Raw genomic sequence first — 19,303 nt, 5'->3', positions numbered from 1 at the left:
ATTCAGTTTGTATGAGAATTTAATGGATAATGAATGGGTTAATTATTTGGTTTTAATATTTCAAATTTAATTGACTAATGCAAAAAAAAAAATAATAATTTTTTTTTACCTGTAGAGGTACATATTGCTGCGGTTTTGGTCTAAAAACCGCAGCAATATTACGTGTTAAACAGATAAAAAAATGATAATATTGCTGCGGTTTTGTGCTAGAAACCGCAGCAATATTTCTTTATATTGCTGCGGTTTAAAACCGCAGCAATATTATTAATACCTATTGCTGCGCCCTTAATTGCTGCGCGTCCTAATCCGCAGCAATAGGGCACTTTTTAACCGCAGCAAGTAGCCTTTTTTCTACTAGTGCTCATCTCATGGGATTGATATGTCCCATCAAATCCAAAAAGGTAGCACTGTACACAAAAACTCCTTTGACGTTCTGAAGGATTTGGACGAGCGAATCACAACCTCTGACACCGCCAATGGGAAGGCGAAAACGGGGACTTCGAGCTCCACACCCAAAAAGCCATCTCAGCCCTCTTTATTACCCCCTCTCCTCCCCACTCCAGAGTTTTCTCTCTCTCCAAACAAATTATCGCAAAGTTTCAACCATGTATCCCATGTTCCCACACCAATTTCTTCACCACCAAGTCCAGCGAAACGATCTCACCCCACCACCCCTATCCCCCACATCAACAGAAAATTCACCCCCCGTCTCTCCCACTCGCTCCCCCCCACATGTCTTTCGAAGGGAATGGAGATACCCTTGTATCCTTGCAAAGCCAATGCTCCCTCTTTTGCCCGATGTGAACCAACAAGAAGTATTCTACCTACGCCAGGAGGGCGAGATGCTCGACGAGCTGAGTTTTGCGGAGGTCAAGAGTCTGATACTCGAACCGAGCGTAGTGACGGAGGAAAATCAGAGCCTTCTCATGTACCACCAGGGAGTGATTGTTCCCGCTCACCTGCCTCAAGTCCAAGACGGTGCACATCTCCCGATGGTGCCGTGGTTGGTACTCAATTGGCTGTTAAGGAAAGAGGGAGGAGTCGAGGAAGAAGAACGGGCAGTGCTCCAACAACTAGGTCCATGGTTAGACCCCCAACCTTTCATTCTACAGAAAAGACTCAGGTTCCGTCTGAAATTCGAGACCATCGAGTGGTCATCTCTCAGCAACACCAATGCAGTGGTGGAGATGGACCTCATGCCCATGTTGAAACAAATGTCACTCATGCTCAATTGGGACGGGGAAAAAGGCAAAAGACCCCAAAGAACTACAACTTTGAGAGTCAAGCCACTAAGGCAGCAGTGGATGTGCCCCATGACGGGGGAGATGGTAAGTCCATGGGCAGGAAAGAAATCCGGGGTCATTTCGGCTCTAAAAAAGAAACCTCAACTCCCATATAATATGTCCGTTCTCTATTGGAATGCGCGGGGTTTAGCGCGAAATACCTTTAAGCCCAACCTATCCCATCTAATATCCCACAACAAACCGGACCTGCTCATCCTGGCCGAAACCAAAACCTCTCGCTCTCACACGGCCGAAATTGTTGGTAGCCTTCCCTATGATTCTTGGTTTCTTGTTGACCCTGTGGGTTATGCGGGCGGCATATTGCTAATGTGGGATTCCCTTAGGGTGAATGTCCATGTTATCAATAAAAACGCTCAAGGAGTGCACGCTTTGGTGGAGGTAAACACTCACAAAACTTTTTTTCTTTCTGCAATTTATGCTAGTACAAAGTTTAAAATTAGAAAGCATGTTTGGGAAGATTTATGTGATATTTCAAACTCTATTAATTTGCCGTGGCTAGCAATAGGGGATTTTAATGAGGTCATGTTTCAATCGGAAAAATGGGGGGGTAAACCAATAAAACACCATAGAACCAACTTGTTTAATCATACTATGGATAGCTGTAATTTACTTGATCTTGGTTTTAATGGCCCTAAATTCACATGGACAAATAAAAGGAAATCTAACCCTATATTTGAGAGACTGGACAGGGCGTTTGGGAATGGTGAGTGGTTAACGGCCTACCCGAACTCGTGCATTTGGCACTTGCCTAGGATATCTTCGGACCACGCCCCTATATTATGTTCCTTTCATGCACCAACCCCACCTAAGGGAACCAAACCTTTTCGTTTTGAGCCTATGTGGATTCATGACCCCTCCTTCGAAGATGTAATCCAAGAGTCCTGGGGGTATAGAACGGAAAACCTAGGCGCCAAGTTGGGAAAAGTAGGTGAGGACTTGTCAGTTTGGAATAAGCGAGTGTTTGGAAATATTTATGCAAAAAAGAAGCGTATTACAGCTAGGTTGATAGGCATCCAAAATTATGTCCAATATAATCCGGACTCTCGTTTTCACCTTGATTTAGAGGAAACCCTTCAAAAGGAATTGCTTGACACCCTGCTTCATGAGGAATGGTTGTGGTTAGCAAAAAGTCGAGTTGAGTGGTTGACCCAGGGGGATAGGAATACCGCGTTTTTCCACAGAAGTGTGCTTATTAAGCGGCAACAAAGTGCCATTCGATGTTTAAAGGATGCTTGTGGAAATGTGGTCACCGAACACGAGGCACTACGAAATCTAATTCAAAGTTTTTACATCAATCTTTATAACACCGAGAAAATAGTGTCTCAGAGATCCTCCCTCAGGTTTTCAGATGAACAAGTTCACTTAGCCTACCCCCCGACTGATAGCGAAATTAAAACAGCGCTCTTTGCAATGAAACCACTTAAGGCTCCTGGACCCGACGGTTTTCACCCTATTTTCTTCCAAAAGGAATGGCATATAGTTGGACCGGAAATTTGTAATAATATTCAAAAATGGTTCAAAAATGGAGACATTCCAAAGGATCTGGGACAAGCTCTCATTTGTCTAATCCCCAAGCAACCGAACCCGGAGAGTGTGAAACAATTAAGACCAATTAGCCTGTGCAACACTGTCTACAAACTTGTAACGAAAATTTTGGTGAATAGGATGAAACCTTTAATACCATCGTGGGTCTCCAAAAACCAAAATGGTTTCATTCAGGGTAGGGGAACGGATATTAACCTTGTCGTAGCCTCTGAGGTACTCCATTCGATGAACAAAAAAAAGGGGAAAAAAGGCTGGTTTGCCCTAAAAGTGGACCTTGAAAAGGCCTACGATCGACTAGAATGGGATTTCATTAGACACTGTCTAGCTCTACAAAACCTCGATCCTCAGTCCATTTCTCTCATCATGAACTGTATAAATTAGGCCTCCTCTTCCATTCTAATCAATGGTAGGAAAACTGAAGCTTTCCAGCATTCTAGGGGCCTTCGCCAAGGTGACCCTATGTCACCCTTTCTGTTCAATATTTGCCTAGAATACCTAACAGGGATGATCAATCATGCATGTATGGACAAGACATGGGCACCATTTTGGGTGGGGAAAGAGAGGATCCCCATTTCTCATCTTATGTTCGCAGATGACCTTCTCATCTTTGGACGTGTAGATAATTCGACCTCGAACACCCTAAAGCAGATTTTGAATACCTTTTGTGAGCTTTCAGGGCAGAAAATAAACGAGGATAAAAGTAGGCTGGTTTTTTCCCCTAATACTCCCTCTGCGGATAGAACAGACTTCCAAGACACCATTCAGGTTCGACAGAGTGAGAATTTAGGGCTTTACCTAGGGTTGCCTCTCTCTCACAAGAGACCCAGTAGAGGTGAGGTTCAGTTTGTCGTTGATAAGGTTAGGAGGAAATTGGCAATGTGGAAAGTTAACTTGTTGTCTAGAGCGGGGCGCCTTACTCTAATAAAAACCTCCCTGAACACTGTGGCTTCATATTATATGCAAGTCACGCTTTTTCCTAAAAAAACCCTTAGGGAGCTTGATAGAATTTGTAATGACTTTTTTTGGGGGGACTTGGAGGGAAAAAAGAAGCTGCATCTGGTAGGACAATCGCACACTTTTCTCCCTAAGCATATGGGGGGTTTGGGTATTAGGAGTCATAGCGACCTTAATGATATACTTCTTGCTAAACTAGGTTGGAAAATGACCCAAGGGGAGGATAACTTAGCAAAAGAGTGTATTACATCGAAATATGTTAGAGCCAACTATATCCTTGCTTTTCGAAAAGGATCTCAAGTGTGGAAAAACATTGGGCGGGGAGCACCCATCCTTGACCATAGCACTAGGTGGAAATTAGGGGATGGTAGACTCATCCGCGTATGGGAAGATGATTGGTTGGGCATATGGCCCATTAGAAAATGGATCCAGGGGCCGTTAGGAAGGGGGGAAGAAAATCTTAGCGTAGCTGAGCTTATCTCTAACAATGAGTGGAACCTTCATCCCATCTCTATATGTTTACCAGATTTCATCAAGGATCGAATCACTTACTTATCTCCACCTAATAGTCACCTGAGTGACAAAAGCTTCTCAAACTTAATTCACAAAGGAAAATTTTCGATGTCTCTTGCCTATAACCAGGTTGTCGCCAATCGTGCTTCAAGGGTTGGGGGTGAATGGGTGTGGCGACTAAATATTCCTCCTAAATTACAAATTTTTGCATGGCTCGTATGGTGGGGTAGACTTCCTACTAGAGCCCTCTTACAACATAGACAAATTATTCATGATAGCCTCTGTACTTGTTGCCACTTAGGAAATGAGAGTGTGATTCATGTTCTAAGGGACTGTATCAAGGCATCCCAAGTCTGGGAGCTTGTTACGCCCCCGACATCCTTCTGGACTGAGGCCCCAGGTGAGTGGTTCAGGGAGTGTGTCCGTAGCACAATGTCCTTTGAAGGGGTTAGTTGGGAAACCTTGATCCCATTTGTATGTTTTGAGATATGGAAGGGGCGGAATGCTGCTGTCTTCGAAGATAAGCAGCACCTTTCTCCACAAATTACCTTAAAAAAAGCGCTAGCCCTAGCCCGATCGTTCATCGCTCATCAGGATAAACCCGTGAACTCCCCTTGCACTGTCTCAAATTGTAGGTTGAATATTTCTCACCCATGGGTCCATGTGAATGTAGATGCTTCTTTTGTGGACATTGAAACCAAAACAAGTCTTGCATGCATCATTAGAGATTACCAAGGAATTTGGTGTCAAGGTTTTTATTGTTTATCCTATGCTTCTAACCCATTACATGCAGAGTTATTGGCTATTCGTCAGGGGCTACATATGGCTAGTGAGGCCAATTACACATTCATTGCTCTCCATTCCGACTGCCAAGAAGCTGTACAAATGGTCAATAGTACGAATGAGTTATATGAGGATTTTTATAGTGATATTATTATGGATTGCAGGGAGCTGCGGCATTACTTCCAAGAGATGAGCATCACTTTCGTTAAGAGGAAGAACAATCAAGTAGCGGACGCTTTATCACATAAGTGTAGAAGTGGGGTGGACTCCCTTAATGTAATTAGGAACCTTCCCTTTCCTCCTAATTATTGTCTGGATTTATTAACTATGGATTGTAAGAGGCTTTTTGCCATAACTGTTTAATTTAAATGTTACCGTTGTTCACCAAAAAAAAAAAAAAAATCAACTATAAGTTTAAGTTGCACACAACTTGGCTAAATTTAGTAGCCATAGTGGTATTTCTATTCCTTATTGATTAATTTTCTGTGTTTCCCCTTATGTCAAACAAAAAAAATTCATGCATCTCATCTCAAAAATGCATTACTTTCTCAACGCCTACTCGAACAATTGGCAATTTGGTTGAGACACAAAGTTTGCTCAGAAGTTCTACATCTACAAAGTAAATAAAGTAGTACAGGAATTTAATTATTTTTCATAATTAACCAAACAATCTTTTAGTGTGCAATGTATTAACCCATATTTCACCTTTTGTTTAAACTTCATTTAACCTAGTGTTTTTCAAAGTAAGGGAAACACGCCCTTACCCTTCCTTCTCCCATCTTTCCAGGATAGTCTATATACTTTTCTTTTCTGTTTGTTCTAAATTAGGTTGAACACTTCAATTTTTGGCATGATTCTACTATTATTATAGTACTAGTCTTACATGCACGCAATGCGTGCGATAATGTGTGATAACAAATGAAATAGAAAATAAAATTAATTGGGTAGAAAAACCGTCTTTAGATTTTATTTTTTCAAAAAACTGATATTCAGTTTAAATGTCTTACTTTCCCCCCCTTTTTTCATTCAAATGAAATAGTTAGTTATCCTTTATTTTTTTTCCTTTTTCTATTTTTTGGTGTCCCCCATATGTTGCCTTATATAATAGAGATTGAGTTTTCTTACACTCTTTGTCTCACATTCTATCTATATCAATAAAAGAATACTTAAATTTCTCTCTCCAATAAAAAAAAAATACCCCAATAAATCTAAATTAGTAAAATGACATTCAATAAGCACTTCTTGACTTATCACCTTAAACTACATACCCAAACAAATGTCCACATCTTTTTGGAACTAAGAAAGTACAAAGTATAACACCTAAGAAAATACTTCTATTTTTACTGGCAACGTTTTCCATATTACAATGTTGTATACTAACTCTGTATTTTTTAGTTGCATTATTTGCTTTTTCATATTTGCCGAGACAATTCTTTAATATCTCTTATTTGGTGTGCGTAAAAATTATAAAAATTTGATATTTGAAATTCTCGCATTAAAATGAATTTAATAAGACCCCACTTTTCTTATATAATGGTGCGATATAACTTAACAAAGTTGGTTGATAAATAGTGGCAAAAAGGCAAATGGTGCAACTGAAAAAATACAGAGGTGGTATTACTCGTAATGTTGACAATTTTGACACTACATTCTCTCTTTCTCTCTCCTGATGTATGAGGATTTTTTTATATATAGGAATAAGGTCCCGTTGTTTTGAACCGAGAAAAAATTAATTGCAAAGTAATTGAAATGGACTGAAAATAAGTCCAAAAGAACAGACCCAAACTTGCATCTCCTAAATTAAAAATTCTTGTATCATCCTGCAATGTTGCTAGTAAAAAAAATTGAGCAACTAATAGGTAGGTTGATGTCACATCCCACACCACCTCACAGTTCACCTCACAACATTAAGGGATTCTCTCCAGTCTTCCCACTTTAATAGTGGATCCCATCATCACCTGCTTTTAGAAAAAGTGCAAGTTTAGACTAGTACTACCACTTCTCTTACCCACTTTATATTCCTTTATCGTAGTTAATGCTAGTAATCTTGCATCTTGTGTAAGGTCAAAATAACACAGTGATACACTGTCAAAAAGTTGGCATCAGATACAACTCACCGGGGTTTCAAATACGGATCTAAAAGCACAGATTCTACAGCACAAAATACAGCTACCTAGGCAAATACATCGATCCAATAAAAAAAAAACTCAGCTACCTAGGCAAAGCGTTATGGAATCCAACAATATCAGCCTACAAGCAACTACCACAATGCAGTAAAAAAAATATATATATACAAAGTATTAATAATAATAAATCAGATAATATGGGCATTTAGGAATATGTGGAAAGAATCAAGAGTGAATATTTCATTCACTTTGACAAGAATTTTAACAACCTCCAATACCCAAAGCAATATTACATTTGCAAGGCTATACCCTCTCTTCTTCCCAAAGAGAACACATGACATTTTCTCTTTATGTACAAAAACACCAAGAATTCTAACCCAATTAAAGAAAAAACCAATAACCCACCTATACCATTCCCACCCAAAATTTTCCTCAAAAACTATTTTCCCCTTTCTCTCCCATTATTATTTTACTCATTTACAATGTGCAAGGTATACCCACACCATTTTCCACAATTCACAAACTCCGAAACCACCCTCCACTTCCTATTCTTCCTCTCCCCACCTGCTCTAAACAGAACTAAGATCTAAAGGATAAATTTAATAACAAAAACAGGATATATGTAGATTGTAGTTATAATGAGTAACCTCGAAATCAGCTTAGGCTGCAAATTACCTAGGACTTGGACGTCCAGAAAGCGATCGAGGAGGCCTCACAGGAGGTGAAGCCGGTAAACTACCAAGCACCATCGTCTGAGAGCGAGTAATCATATCAGCCATGAAAGAGGTCTGGTAAGATTGAGAAAGACTGGTGCTACTTGTGGTATCACCTCTTGCAGTTGCTCTCTGCCATGAATGTGAACTCAGTCCAGACAAAACATATGCCCTTCCAGATGCCTCATAGACTTGACGGCTAGACATCCTGTCTTGCATCTCCTTTAGTTCATTAATTAGTGCCACACAGGGGGGATCTTCTGCTGATGCACTTTCTGATAATGTCTGCCGACAAGTCTCAAGGATAGACACTGCACCAGCCAGATCACCATGTTCAGCAGCAGATCTAGCCTCTGACATAGCATCTGCTGCTTTTAGCCTGTTACGCTGCTTATCCACCTCTCTGGAAACCTCTACATGCCCCGTTGTCTCTGGCCTATTGATTATGACTTCTTCAACTTCACTTAATATTCCCATATCATTTGTGATTGGATCGTTATATTTGCACCTAACCTTCAGCAACGGCATTTCACTTAAAGAGGTGTGAGGAATATTCATTGTGACAAGAAAATCCCTTTCTTCTTCAGCATACAAATCCCCGACATTTATGTGACCTGTTCTTGCATCAGGCATCAGCTGAGCGTTGTAGCTTCCAGCTTTGATTGAGCCAAGTTGCAAACTAGGGTATACACACTCAAGTTCCAACTTTAGCTCTTGTACAACCACACTCAGTAGACCTCCAATGCACTGCGCAAAAGCATCCTGAATCACACCTTCAGCCTCTATAAACGAAAATGTCCCTCCAGAGCCTTCTGAGATAGAATGCATTGAAACAGAATCGTGATCTGCACCAAACCCAAACGTATGCACTGGTATCTGACAGCTTGTTCCTGAAATCTGTTGGATTGAATTTGGAAGAAGAGACTTGTAATCGTTCCTTGATTGTACTCCAGGAAGACCAACAACAGTATAAGTGTCCTGCCCATCAGATAAAAGGATTATGCTGCTAACTGGGTTCTTGTACTTTCGTTCTAACATTACCTTAGCCCCCTTCTTCAGACCTTCAGCAATATTAGTTCCCCCATTAGAAGAAAGGGAATTAACTGCCTGGAGGGCCTGACGTCTTCCAGTGTCTGTCATCCGGCGAAGGGGAAAGAGACGCCTGGCTGAAGAAGAAAACACAATGACCGAGAGCCTATCACGGGGGCCAAGGTGCTGTATCACAAATCCCATAGCTCGTTTAAGCAATGCAAGTTTGGTACCTGCCATGCTGCCACTCACATCTAGAACAGTAACTAGATCAACTGGGGCCCGAGAATGTTGAGACCCTGATGGCGAACTGGGATTATAATTGCTTACTCTTGCAACAGGAGCCTTCAGGTGTATCAGCACTGTGAAGTTATCATAAGAGGCAGACTTAGCAATGGCCGACACTTCAGGGCATGCCCTTATCTCCACCCTTCTGATAGAGCTGTCAGAAGTATTATGAGCAGATTGTTCCCTAAACGTGTGTTGCTCCTCTATAGGGTCATCATCGTCGAACGTAACAGCAGGTTCAGCAACACGGTATGTGGGAAATATGTTCTGATTAGCATCTGGTTGCGGAAGAGGAAGCTGATGTAAAGCAGCCACCAATGGGTTATCTCTGTTCCAATTCACTGAGTTGGATCTCAGCTTTCTGCGAAGAACTTCAGGAGTTTGATCTTGGAAGGGAATTTCTTTCCACTTTGCTCTGCAAACTGGGCATATATGATTGCCATGCTTCACATTAGAGGTGATGCAATGAAAGTGAAATGAGTGTGAGCACTCAGCGGTAAAAATAGCATGACCCTGGCCGGGGATCATAGTAGTCAGGCATATTGCACAGTTCTTCTGCAGTAATGAAACAATAAAAGCTGTTAAGAGAACTCAAAATTGCCTACGTTAATCTTGGGCAAAGAAGCAAACAAAATTTATACACAAAGGGGAAGAGTGCAGATATATAATAACAGAATACTGGAATGTGAATAGTTAACTCAAAAACACTCAATAGAATATTACGAGTAATATGCTTACCCCCAGCAAAAAGGGCTACATCAGAATTCTTGAGTAAATTTGATCTATTTGTTTGGAAACAAGTATTGATTGATAACATAGAAACATTGTTAATTCATCTCTGCAAGTAATTTTATGTAAATTTTACCACAACATAAAAGAGAATTTCAAAGCTATAGTTTGTAGAGAAAGGGGTCAATATGGTCAATTAATTTGAAGATGAGGAAATATCTTATTCTTCTGTAGCAATGCAGTGGGGATATAGACCTCTTAAATTTGTTACTTAATGATCTAAACCGCAATGCGTACAAAGGCCCATAGATAGATATTAAAGCATGGTCCATTGCCTTTGTCTTATGTTAAGAAATATCCAAAACAGAAAATGACATCAGAATTACCTATTCCACCGCCTTATCCTACCGGGCACAACATTAAATGGAGTAGCTGACATAGTACTATATTTGTTAGATAGAAATGGACCCAAGATCCAAATAGTTAAAACGACTAGTAAAATCCCACATCTGAAAAACCTATTAGAACAAGTAAACTTTGGAAAAAGCAACAAGCCAGCTAAAACATTTGAAAACAAATTAGAAGTTTTGATAACTTATAGTGCCCAACAACAAAAGCCATTGTTAACAAGCCATGATGAAAAGGACCTTAAAAAATAATAAATAGTACTTAATTGAATGCCATTAGATGTATATCAGGAAATTTGCTTTATACTCTTTGAGCAAATCACTGAAAACTATGAATAATCTTCAATATCTATACCAATATAATCTAAACATTTTAGCAACTCAACCAAACACAAGAGAGAGATTAATCGGAAAGGATGATATTTTCAAGCTTTTTGTATGAGATTGTCTTTTTTTTTCCCATTTTCAGGTGAAATACCAATCATTATTCAACAGAATCTCTATTATTAAGTGAGAAGGCTGATATTTATAATTCAACTCTGTTGAAAGTTTAGGATGTTTACATAAACAATAATGAGCCTTGTATTCAGACGATAATTTGCGTATTTTTAATAATCATCCAAAAACAGAGGCAAGAAATTTCATTGTTGAAAAAGCCAAATCACAATTTTTCACCCACTAATATCATCCTATCTTATCAAGACAGAATAAAAACAACAAAAAGGGTGGTCAAAAACCAACCACCAGACAGATAAAATGTCAAAGTAGAACTCTTTAAGCAAGAATCAAATACCTTCATATTGAATCTAATTGTCTAAACCAAGAAAAATCATATAATAAAGTCAAAGTTAGGCTGCCAGAAGGATGAAGGATATACTTAAATCTGATAAAACAACCCCAAGTGGGAAAGACTTGTCTTTTTTTTTCCCCTAAAGTTAAAGTGATCAAGCAACTCTCCCTGTAATAATGAAGCTTTCAAGGCAAACATTAGAGAGCCCCACCCATCAAAAGAAGTGGAAAAATCATGAGAGGTAGTGTAGTACTGTTTTCTTTTCCCCCCTTTCTTTTTCTTTTATATTTTTAAGTAGTACCCATACATTCCTCCCATCTTACCCTTTGTCAACTTTGAGGTGTAGGCTCATCTCATCTCATTTCATCCCATTGTAAAAAACCTCGCAATCAACGGTCAACAGGCTTTTCTCTATATGGGCAAACTCATCAAAAGCAGGAATAGAGAGAGAATGAAAGAATTCGTCGAAAATAGGACGGATGGATAGATAGATGGATGGATGGCCATAGCTGCTGACCACGCAAAACACTTTCCTTTCCCATTGAAGGGAAGTAAAGTTGAATGATACCCCTCATCCTACCAATAAAACTACTACTACTACTACTAAACACTGTTACTGTTGGTTTTCCTTTTACAATTGAGCCAAAGTATAATGGTCCCTAAAGTTATAGTACCATTTCTAATTTCACCCTCCCTACTTTTTCCCCCACAATCCACTTACCTCTTGACAACAACCCATAACATCAACAAAGCCCCATCTTTCCCCCCACTATTCAGATTCCTTCACAGTATATCCCATTATTAACCCTTTTTTCTTCTTTATCAACAAATTTCTACTAATTATCAACATATACCTCCTCCATTTTCTTTTACTTCCACCATTTCTATCTCGCCAAAGATCTCACATCACTATACATTTACTTTCCTCACGTATAAATAATACAAAATGGTCAAAGTGAAATACGTGAATAGTGTTCAAAGTCGGAATGGTAAAACTAAAAAAAAACAGGAAGTAATAACAAAAAAAAATCAAATTGAATTAATATATTTAACTAATAAGTACATATATCTTATCAACATGCATGACTTAAGAGTAATTAAATGTCAAAGCTCGAACTCTTATAGATAAACAATTCCAAAAAAAAAAATGATAAAAGTGAGAATCCGAACCTTAGATGATTTGGAAGAGTTTCGAGAGAAGCGGAGGCCAGAGGAAGAAGGAGTAGGAGTTAAAAGAGAAGGAGGACGGCAATCGGCAGCGGCGGGAGAAACCTCAGCGTCAGAGAAACGCCGAGGGCCTTCGCCGATGCCGATGCCAACGTTGTTGTTGTTGTTGTTAGCAACAACGTCGGCAGCGGAAGAAGAAGACAAAATATTATTACTATTATTGTCTCCTTGAGTGCGCGGGAGTTGAATGCAACCCAACGCTAACTTTGCCTTTCTCCATTTACTTACCATTATAATTTCTTGCAAAAACCTACGATAAAATGAGGAAGAACAACCAAAAGATGGAAAAATAACGTAGATCAGATCAAAATATGAGATGCCATTGAAAAGTTAGGAGAGAGAATAAGATGGAGAAGTATGGTGGTGTGGTGTGGTGTTGTGTTACAGCGGCGGAAATGTGGCGGCCATGAAAGAGATAGAGAAAGAGAAGATAGAGAGAGAGAGAGATTTGAGAGTTTTTGACTTTAAGAGAGGGAGGAAAATGAAATTTGGAGTTTTATTTATGTAAACATTAAACAAAGCGCAGGATTCGCTGCTTTTGGGAGGACTTAATAAGATTTATTTGTGTTTTGTAATCGATAGTTTAAACTTTAAAGCAAACATTGGGTTTTGGGGTTGGGAGAAATGGAATGATGGAAGTGGCCCAATGTCTGACGCAACTACGATAATTCAATAATTCAACAATGTAATGCCCACTTATTTTTATATACTTTTTTTTGCTTTGAATTGTATATGTAAATGGACTTGGTGTATTCAAATTTTCATTACTAACTCCTATGATATTGAGGCAATTCTAACCTAAGCTTGGGGAGGAGAATACTTTTAAACATCCTTTTATTTTATATCTACAAAATCGTAATTGTATGTTTAAAACCATAATAGAAAAGATTTAAGAAAAATGAGTAATAAACAATATAAAAGATTTATGTGTGATAGCTAGGATTTTTTTTTTTTTTTTTGACATCGGAGAAGCGTACAAAAGCAAAAACAAAACTAAACTAAAAAACGGTTATCGTAATTTGGCCCTTCCGGACGTGAGTAGCCAAATTATGAGTCTGCTGAACTTGTGAACGAGTAACCTTTGTAATCCGACACCATTGGAATTGTTGTCCAATGGATCGGATGTCATCCAGGGTCCAAGCAATTGAAATCGGTTGAGTGTCTTGATGAAGTAAACTCCTGACCACCAGTTCAGAGTCAGTATAAATCATGATGTGATGATAACCATGGCCTTGAGCCCAAATCAAAGCCCCCAAACAAGCCTGAGCTTCAGCAACCAGAGCTGAAGGGGCGGGAATGCAACTGCCCTGACCCTCCCTAGTGTTACTGGCCAGATGTTCAACCACCCAAGCAATGCCTGCCAAAGGAGAAGCTGGGGTCCAAGAACCATCCACTTGTATATGTACATGTGGGTTGCCGCAGAAAGAAACCCCGAAATGCGCCATAAGGAACCCCGGAGGACCCGAATCGATGCACAGAGCCTGGCCTTTGGGCAGGGGTTGAGCCAGAAAGGTGAGGTGCTACTGAGTGCCTTGGTGTACTAGAGAGCGAAGAAATTCCTGGTCCGGAAGTATTCCGTTGAAAACACGCTTATTCCTAACCTGCCAAATTACCCATAAAGTGGCCACAAACATGGGAAGACGATCGCCATTATAGCCATCCTGTTGGTAGAAATAATGGAACCAAGCAATAAGCCAGTCCTTGAAAGCTACAGCAGGGTTTGAATTAGAATGAATACCCAATTGGCCTGATTGCCATAAAACAGTGGCCAAGTGACAAACTCGGAACATGTGTTGACAGGTCTCAGGTTCCATATTGCAACTTGTGCAAATATCGGAAATGGCGACACCCCGAGATGAGAGATTAGCGGATGTTGCTATCCCATTGTTGCATAATTTTCAAAGGAAAAGCTTCCACTTTGGCATGATGCGCAGTCCCCATAGAAGTCGAAAAATTTTCGAAACTAGAGGGGAGTTCATGCTACAGATATCTGTATTTCGAGAGAGAAAGTAGTACCCAGATTTAGTGGTATATTAGCCAGACGTTGTAAAAGGCCAAATAGGAATGTCGGAAGGAGAAGTAAACCGCGGAATCTCTAACCCGCGAATAGTGCGAACTGTGGACGACTGAAAAAGCAAGCGTAGCCGGGACACATTCCAACCTTGCTGTTGCGGCAACAAAAGTGATGCCACTATCGTAGTAGCGACAGTACGAAGAGGAACATTATCACGAAATAGGGGAACCTCCCCATTGACCCATCGCTCCTTACCCGCAATTAGACCCGAGTTGGAACCAACTTTCCAAACATAATTCGTCAAGAGAACCTTCTCAGCTTGATGCAGACCTCGAGCACCCCAAGAGCATTGCCTCCGTAAAGACCATAGTGGAGTTAGTGGAGTACCGTTGCCCCCCGGATTGTAGCAGAAATTTTTGCTTATAAGAAGATTGGGATTCCGATGCATACGCCAAACTTTCTTAATAAGTAGTGAGCGGTTGTGCACCGTAATACTACGTAACCCGAGGCCACTAGCACCCTTGGGCAAATGCAAGAGATCCTTGCTTCGCCAAGCAATTCCTTTACCAGAGCTGGTAGACCAGAAAAACCAAGTAAGCATAGCATCCACCTTGTTGGCTATGGTTGTGGGGATCAAGAAGACCGAGAGGATGTGAGCAATAGAACCTAGGAGGACGGAGTTGATGAGGATCAATTTCGCCGCTTGCGAGAGAGGGGAATGGCTCCATGTCGTTATACGTTGCGAAATTTTATCCAGTAGAAAAGTGAAATGCTGAATTTTCTTCCCTTGAATGTCCACAGGAGCACCAAGATATGTGCCCAAGGATTGTGTCGAGTCCAACTGCAGGATACCTTTGTATTCAAGGACTCTACTCTCAGGGATATTGGGGCTAAATTTTACAAAAGACTTACGGAGGCTGATCATTTGCCCAGAAATATGGCAAAACCGACCAAGAAGATTGGAGATTGTCGTACATGACGTAGTCGACGCTTTAAAGAAAAGAAGGGCATCGTCAGCAAAAAACAGATGGGAGATAGAAGGGGCGTACCTGTGTGCATGAAAGCCATCAAAACGACGTAGATCTGTAGCCAGAGTTAACATGCGGGACAGGATATCCATACAGAATAAAAACAAATAGGGAGATAGTGGATCACCCTGTCGGAGACCACAGTGGGATGGAAAGGCCTCCGTAACTTGTCCATTGACCAAGATGCGATAGGTAACTGTGGATATACATTGACTAATCAATTGAATCCAGTGGTCGGGGATCCCATAAGCGTGAAGAACCTTTAAGAGAAACCTCCAGTTAACCCGATCATATGCCTTATTCATGTCAATTTTGAGCGCAGCCAGATGAACGTTACCACGACGATGTTTATTGAGGACATGGCTCAGCTCATGACTTATCAAAATGTTGTCATCCATATGCCGACCAGGGATAAAGGCACTCTGGTATTCCGTGATAAGATCAGGGAGCCACGGCCGCAGGCGATTAACCAAGCATTTCGTGACACATTTATAAATTGTGTTACATAGACTAATCGGCCGAAATTGAGTAACATCTTCAGGATTCGGACCCTTAGGCAACAAAAAAATAAGTGTCTGGTTCCATTCACGAAGGATGAATCCTGTGGTGAGAAAGTGATTGACGGCTTGAAAAACCTGTGGCCCGAGACTGACCCAGTGAGTTTTAAAGAACTCGGCAGTAGATCCATCTAACTTAGGAGATTTGGCATCCCCTATACCAAACATGGCCTCCCGCACTTCACCCTCGGAGAAAGGAAGCAGGAGTTGTTGTTGTTGCATCCTAGAAAGATGTGGTAAGTTTAGTTCTCGAAGTGCAAGATCGTTGGCCTCATCATGATCCTGTATAGAGGTGCTAGTTCCCTGAGTGAGGCCATATGCACTTTTGAAGTGGGTTAAGATATTGTCCAATATGGTGGGCCCGTCCTCAATCCATTGTCCTTCGAAATTTTTGAGAAGATAGATATAAGCAGATTGTCGTTTGCGTTTCATCTTATTATAAAAGAACTTGGTGGGGAGTTCCCCAAGTTGGATATACCTGTCTTTAGACCGTTGAGACCAATACATGTGGGCTAAAGAAGCTAGATCCAACTCCTACTGCCGTTGGATCATGAAATCATGCCCCTAACTAAGAGTGCAAATATTAGTTGCATTAGCATCTAATTTCGTAGAAAGACCCTTCCAGTCAATTCCCCAAACAACTTTGTGATCCAAACACCATCTCCGAATCTCATTTCGAAAAATTGAGAGATGTTTAGTGAAACAGTACATCACGGACCCAGCAATGGGCATGCTCCATACTGATGAAATAAGGTTAAGCACATCAGGGTGGCTGAAGCACCAGTTTTCAAACTGATATGGGCGACGAATGACCTGGGATGGTGGCTCAGTTCGATAAAAGATAGCCGAGTGATCGGAATGCAGAATAGGAAGGTTTTTAACATAGCGAAGTGGATATTTTTCATACCAAGTGGGAGAGGCGTAAGCACGGTCGAGACGTTCCAAAATTAAATCCTCACCTTCCCTGTTATTGGTCCAAGTAAACCGAGGCCCCACGAAAGGAATATCTTGTAGTTGTAAATCGTGCTTCCAATTTGTAAATTCATCCCAAACCCTAATAATAGGAGCCCCTCCCAATTTATCGTCGTAATGATCAACTTGATTTATATCACCAATAATAAGGAACTCTGGGTAAGAAGCTAGCAAGTGCAAAAGATGATCCCACACTATAGTACGATGTTGCTGGCTCAATTCTCCGTACAAAAACAAAACGTACCAGGTCATTCCATTATTAGCTGATATTTTACAAAAGACAAAGTTATACATAGAACTAAGTACATCAACCGCAAAAGGGGCCCAAGAAGCCACAACCAAACCACCACTAGAACCTAATGCATCAACTCCAACTACAGTAAGTGGATTAGTACTACGCAACAACGAATGTACATGAGCGACAGAACATTTCGTTTCATGCAAAAAAAAAAAAAACATCGGCTTGACTGTAGCTTTCAACCAGAATATATACGGAATTATCGGGGCATCGCTGGAGTTCAAACCCCAACAATTTAACGAAAGGACATTCATGGCGAACTTGGTGACTGGTCTGGGTCAGTCACTACCCTAGCAGATTCATCAGAAACCTTGACCATCAACGAGAATCGGAGATCCATGTTATCTCCCTCAGAGGCGACGCCTCTACCCCGTTGTCGCTTAAAAATCCATTTCCCAGCAGGAAGGGGTGGTGATGTGGCAGCACATCGTTTCCTAGACAAGTGTGAAGTAAGTTCCTCCCCAGGTTCTACTCCAAATGTGCGTGCCATCGAGATATCAGTGATAGCCTTCGTATGAGACCCCTCATGCATCGAGCCCAAATGAAAGCCCCCTTTGGCCTCCCATTGATCGAGCCTTTGGCGCTTAGCAGGCCGAGACAACCCAGTTGCATCATCACTCATGTCATCAATTCCATTAGCAGAGAAGCTATGCTGCAATACCCTAGTCCGTCGCTTATGGCCAGCGAAAAAACAAGTCTGAGCCTTATGGGACTCCAAGTGAGGAGGGTGAAGGCGCAGCCAGCTACTGGGCCCTGGCTCATCGGGGTCCAGTGGTCGGGTTGTGGTCCAACCTTGCGCAACTAGCGCCTCAAGAGTGCCCACATGACTAGTAGGAACCCTAATAGGAGAAGGAGTGCATATAGCATCACTACCCTCCCCCCCCCACGTCAGTGGGAGGACCATCCAGTTCCTCCGGCCTAAGCGCGAGACGAAGGGGCTGCGGAGGCCGTGTAGTAATCCCCAAGTGGTGAAAAAGAGACCTGGATCCCTGCTCGCGTACCGCAGCCGTTGGAGTCCCTGTATCTCGTAAACCCTGCGCATGGTGGGCCAAAAATTTCCCGACCCTACCATACGTGACCTCATCTGGGCCAAAACGTCGCCCAGGGGAGGAAAGTATTTCTCGGCCACTTGGCCCATTGGTGAGATCTTGAGTGACACTGTCCATGGAGCCCCTAGAATACGACATAGGAGGGTTGGTGCGATAATCTGATTCATGAAAAGAAGGATCATTTGGCTGAGAAGGCAAATTTGGAGGTTCCATGGAGTGTTCATAACTCGCGACCTCCTCCGGCTCCCCTTCCGAACTGGAATCGACGACATGAACCTCAACATGCCTTTCCGCAAAGATATATGGATCATGGTCGGGCACAATGCGAGTTAAATCCACACGAGCATTTCGATAAATAAATCGGTCTGGCAACCAACGAATAATATTCGTATAAAGAGGAACCTCCATAGGACCAAACATGATAGTCATGCCATCGTGTTCAAACTCCGTAAACCGACGATGAATGAGATGATGCGCATCGTACGCGGACATTGGGCATTGTCCAGTATGATGTCCAACACAACCACACTGTTTGCAAAACTTAAAAACACCCTCGTACCTGAAATAGACCCATACAACTTGCCCATCCCCCAAGGGTAAAAAACAACCTGGAATGAGTGGTCGGGATAAATCCACAACCATTTTCGCACGAAGGAAAGCCTCCGGTGGCAATCCCGGTCCAGTATCTTCCACAAAATCCACCAAACCCACATGGGACAATATTCTTGTCGTCCATTCATTCTCCAAAAAACGCCAAGGTAAATTATGTATACGGACCCAAAGTGTAGCTAGGTTGAAATTTATAGCAGAAGGAACTTGATTTGCAGAACTAGCTCTAAAGGTAATAACCTTACCATCAATAACAGTGGTATGCTTGCGAAGAAGTGCCTCACGATCACGCGGATCTTGGCACTCAAAGATGAAGTAAACTCCGGTTCGAAGAATTCGAATAGAGCCTCGCGTAATCCAGTGGTTAT

The 19,303-nt window shown here is 41.4% G+C and overlaps 2 protein-coding genes across 3 annotated transcripts; one reads left to right on the top strand and one right to left on the bottom strand.

The window, feature by feature from the left end:
* Positions 1-748: 748 nt before the first annotated feature.
* LOC125493786 (uncharacterized) lies at positions 749-5,462 on the top strand. Its single transcript, XM_048637306.1, has 3 exons — positions 749-1,328; positions 2,368-3,062; positions 3,231-5,462. The coding sequence occupies exons 1-3, from the start codon at positions 749-751 to the stop codon at positions 5,460-5,462; spliced, it is 3,507 nt and encodes a 1,168-aa protein (XP_048493263.1).
* Positions 5,463-7,399: 1,937 nt separating this feature from the next.
* On the bottom strand, positions 7,400-13,039 carry LOC104902866 (hypothetical protein). 2 transcript variants are annotated; one of them, XM_019251764.3, is made up of 2 exons: positions 12,352-13,039; positions 7,400-9,810 (listed from the first exon to the last, which is right to left on the bottom strand). In XM_019251764.3, exons 1-2 carry the CDS (start codon positions 12,637-12,639, stop codon positions 7,897-7,899), a joined length of 2,202 nt encoding a protein of 733 aa, XP_019107309.2. In that variant the 5' UTR covers positions 12,640-13,039; the 3' UTR covers positions 7,400-7,896. The 2 variants fall into 2 exon arrangements, with proteins under 2 accessions (XP_019107309.2, XP_048491862.1); XM_048635905.2 differs by lacking the exon at positions 12,352-13,039 and adding an exon at positions 11,185-11,483.
* Positions 13,040-19,303: the final 6,264 nt, after the last annotated feature.

The sequence above is a fragment of the Beta vulgaris genome, chromosome 9 (genome assembly GCF_026745355.1).
Source record: "Beta vulgaris subsp. vulgaris cultivar EL10 chromosome 9, EL10.2, whole genome shotgun sequence".
NCBI lineage: Eukaryota > Viridiplantae > Streptophyta > Magnoliopsida > Caryophyllales > Amaranthaceae > Beta > Beta vulgaris.
The sequence above is the reverse complement of the archived record's forward strand: the minus strand, read 5'-3'. Positions and strand labels throughout refer to the sequence as shown.

What these genes read in the sequence shown, in the direction of transcription:
- LOC125493786 (XM_048637306.1), top strand. Translation starts at nt 749, where the DNA reads ATGGAGATACCCTTGTATCCTTGCAAAGCCAATGCTCCCTCTTTTGCC. An exon ending in GCCCCATGACGGGGGAGATG is followed by an intron (nt 1,329 to 2,367) that starts GTAAGTCCATGG and finishes ACCTTGATTTAG; the next exon opens with AGGAAACCCTTCAAAAGGAA. An exon ending in ACCTTGTCGTAGCCTCTGAG is followed by an intron (nt 3,063 to 3,230) that starts GTACTCCATTCG and finishes TGTATAAATTAG; the next exon opens with GCCTCCTCTTCCATTCTAAT.
- LOC104902866 (XM_019251764.3), bottom strand. Translation starts at nt 12,639, where the DNA reads ATGGTAAGTAAATGGAGAAAGGCAAAGTTAGCGTTGGGTTGCATTCAA. An exon ending in ACTCTTCCAAATCATCTAAG is followed by an intron (nt 9,811 to 12,351) that starts GTTCGGATTCTC and finishes TCATTACTGCAG; the next exon opens with AAGAACTGTGCAATATGCCT.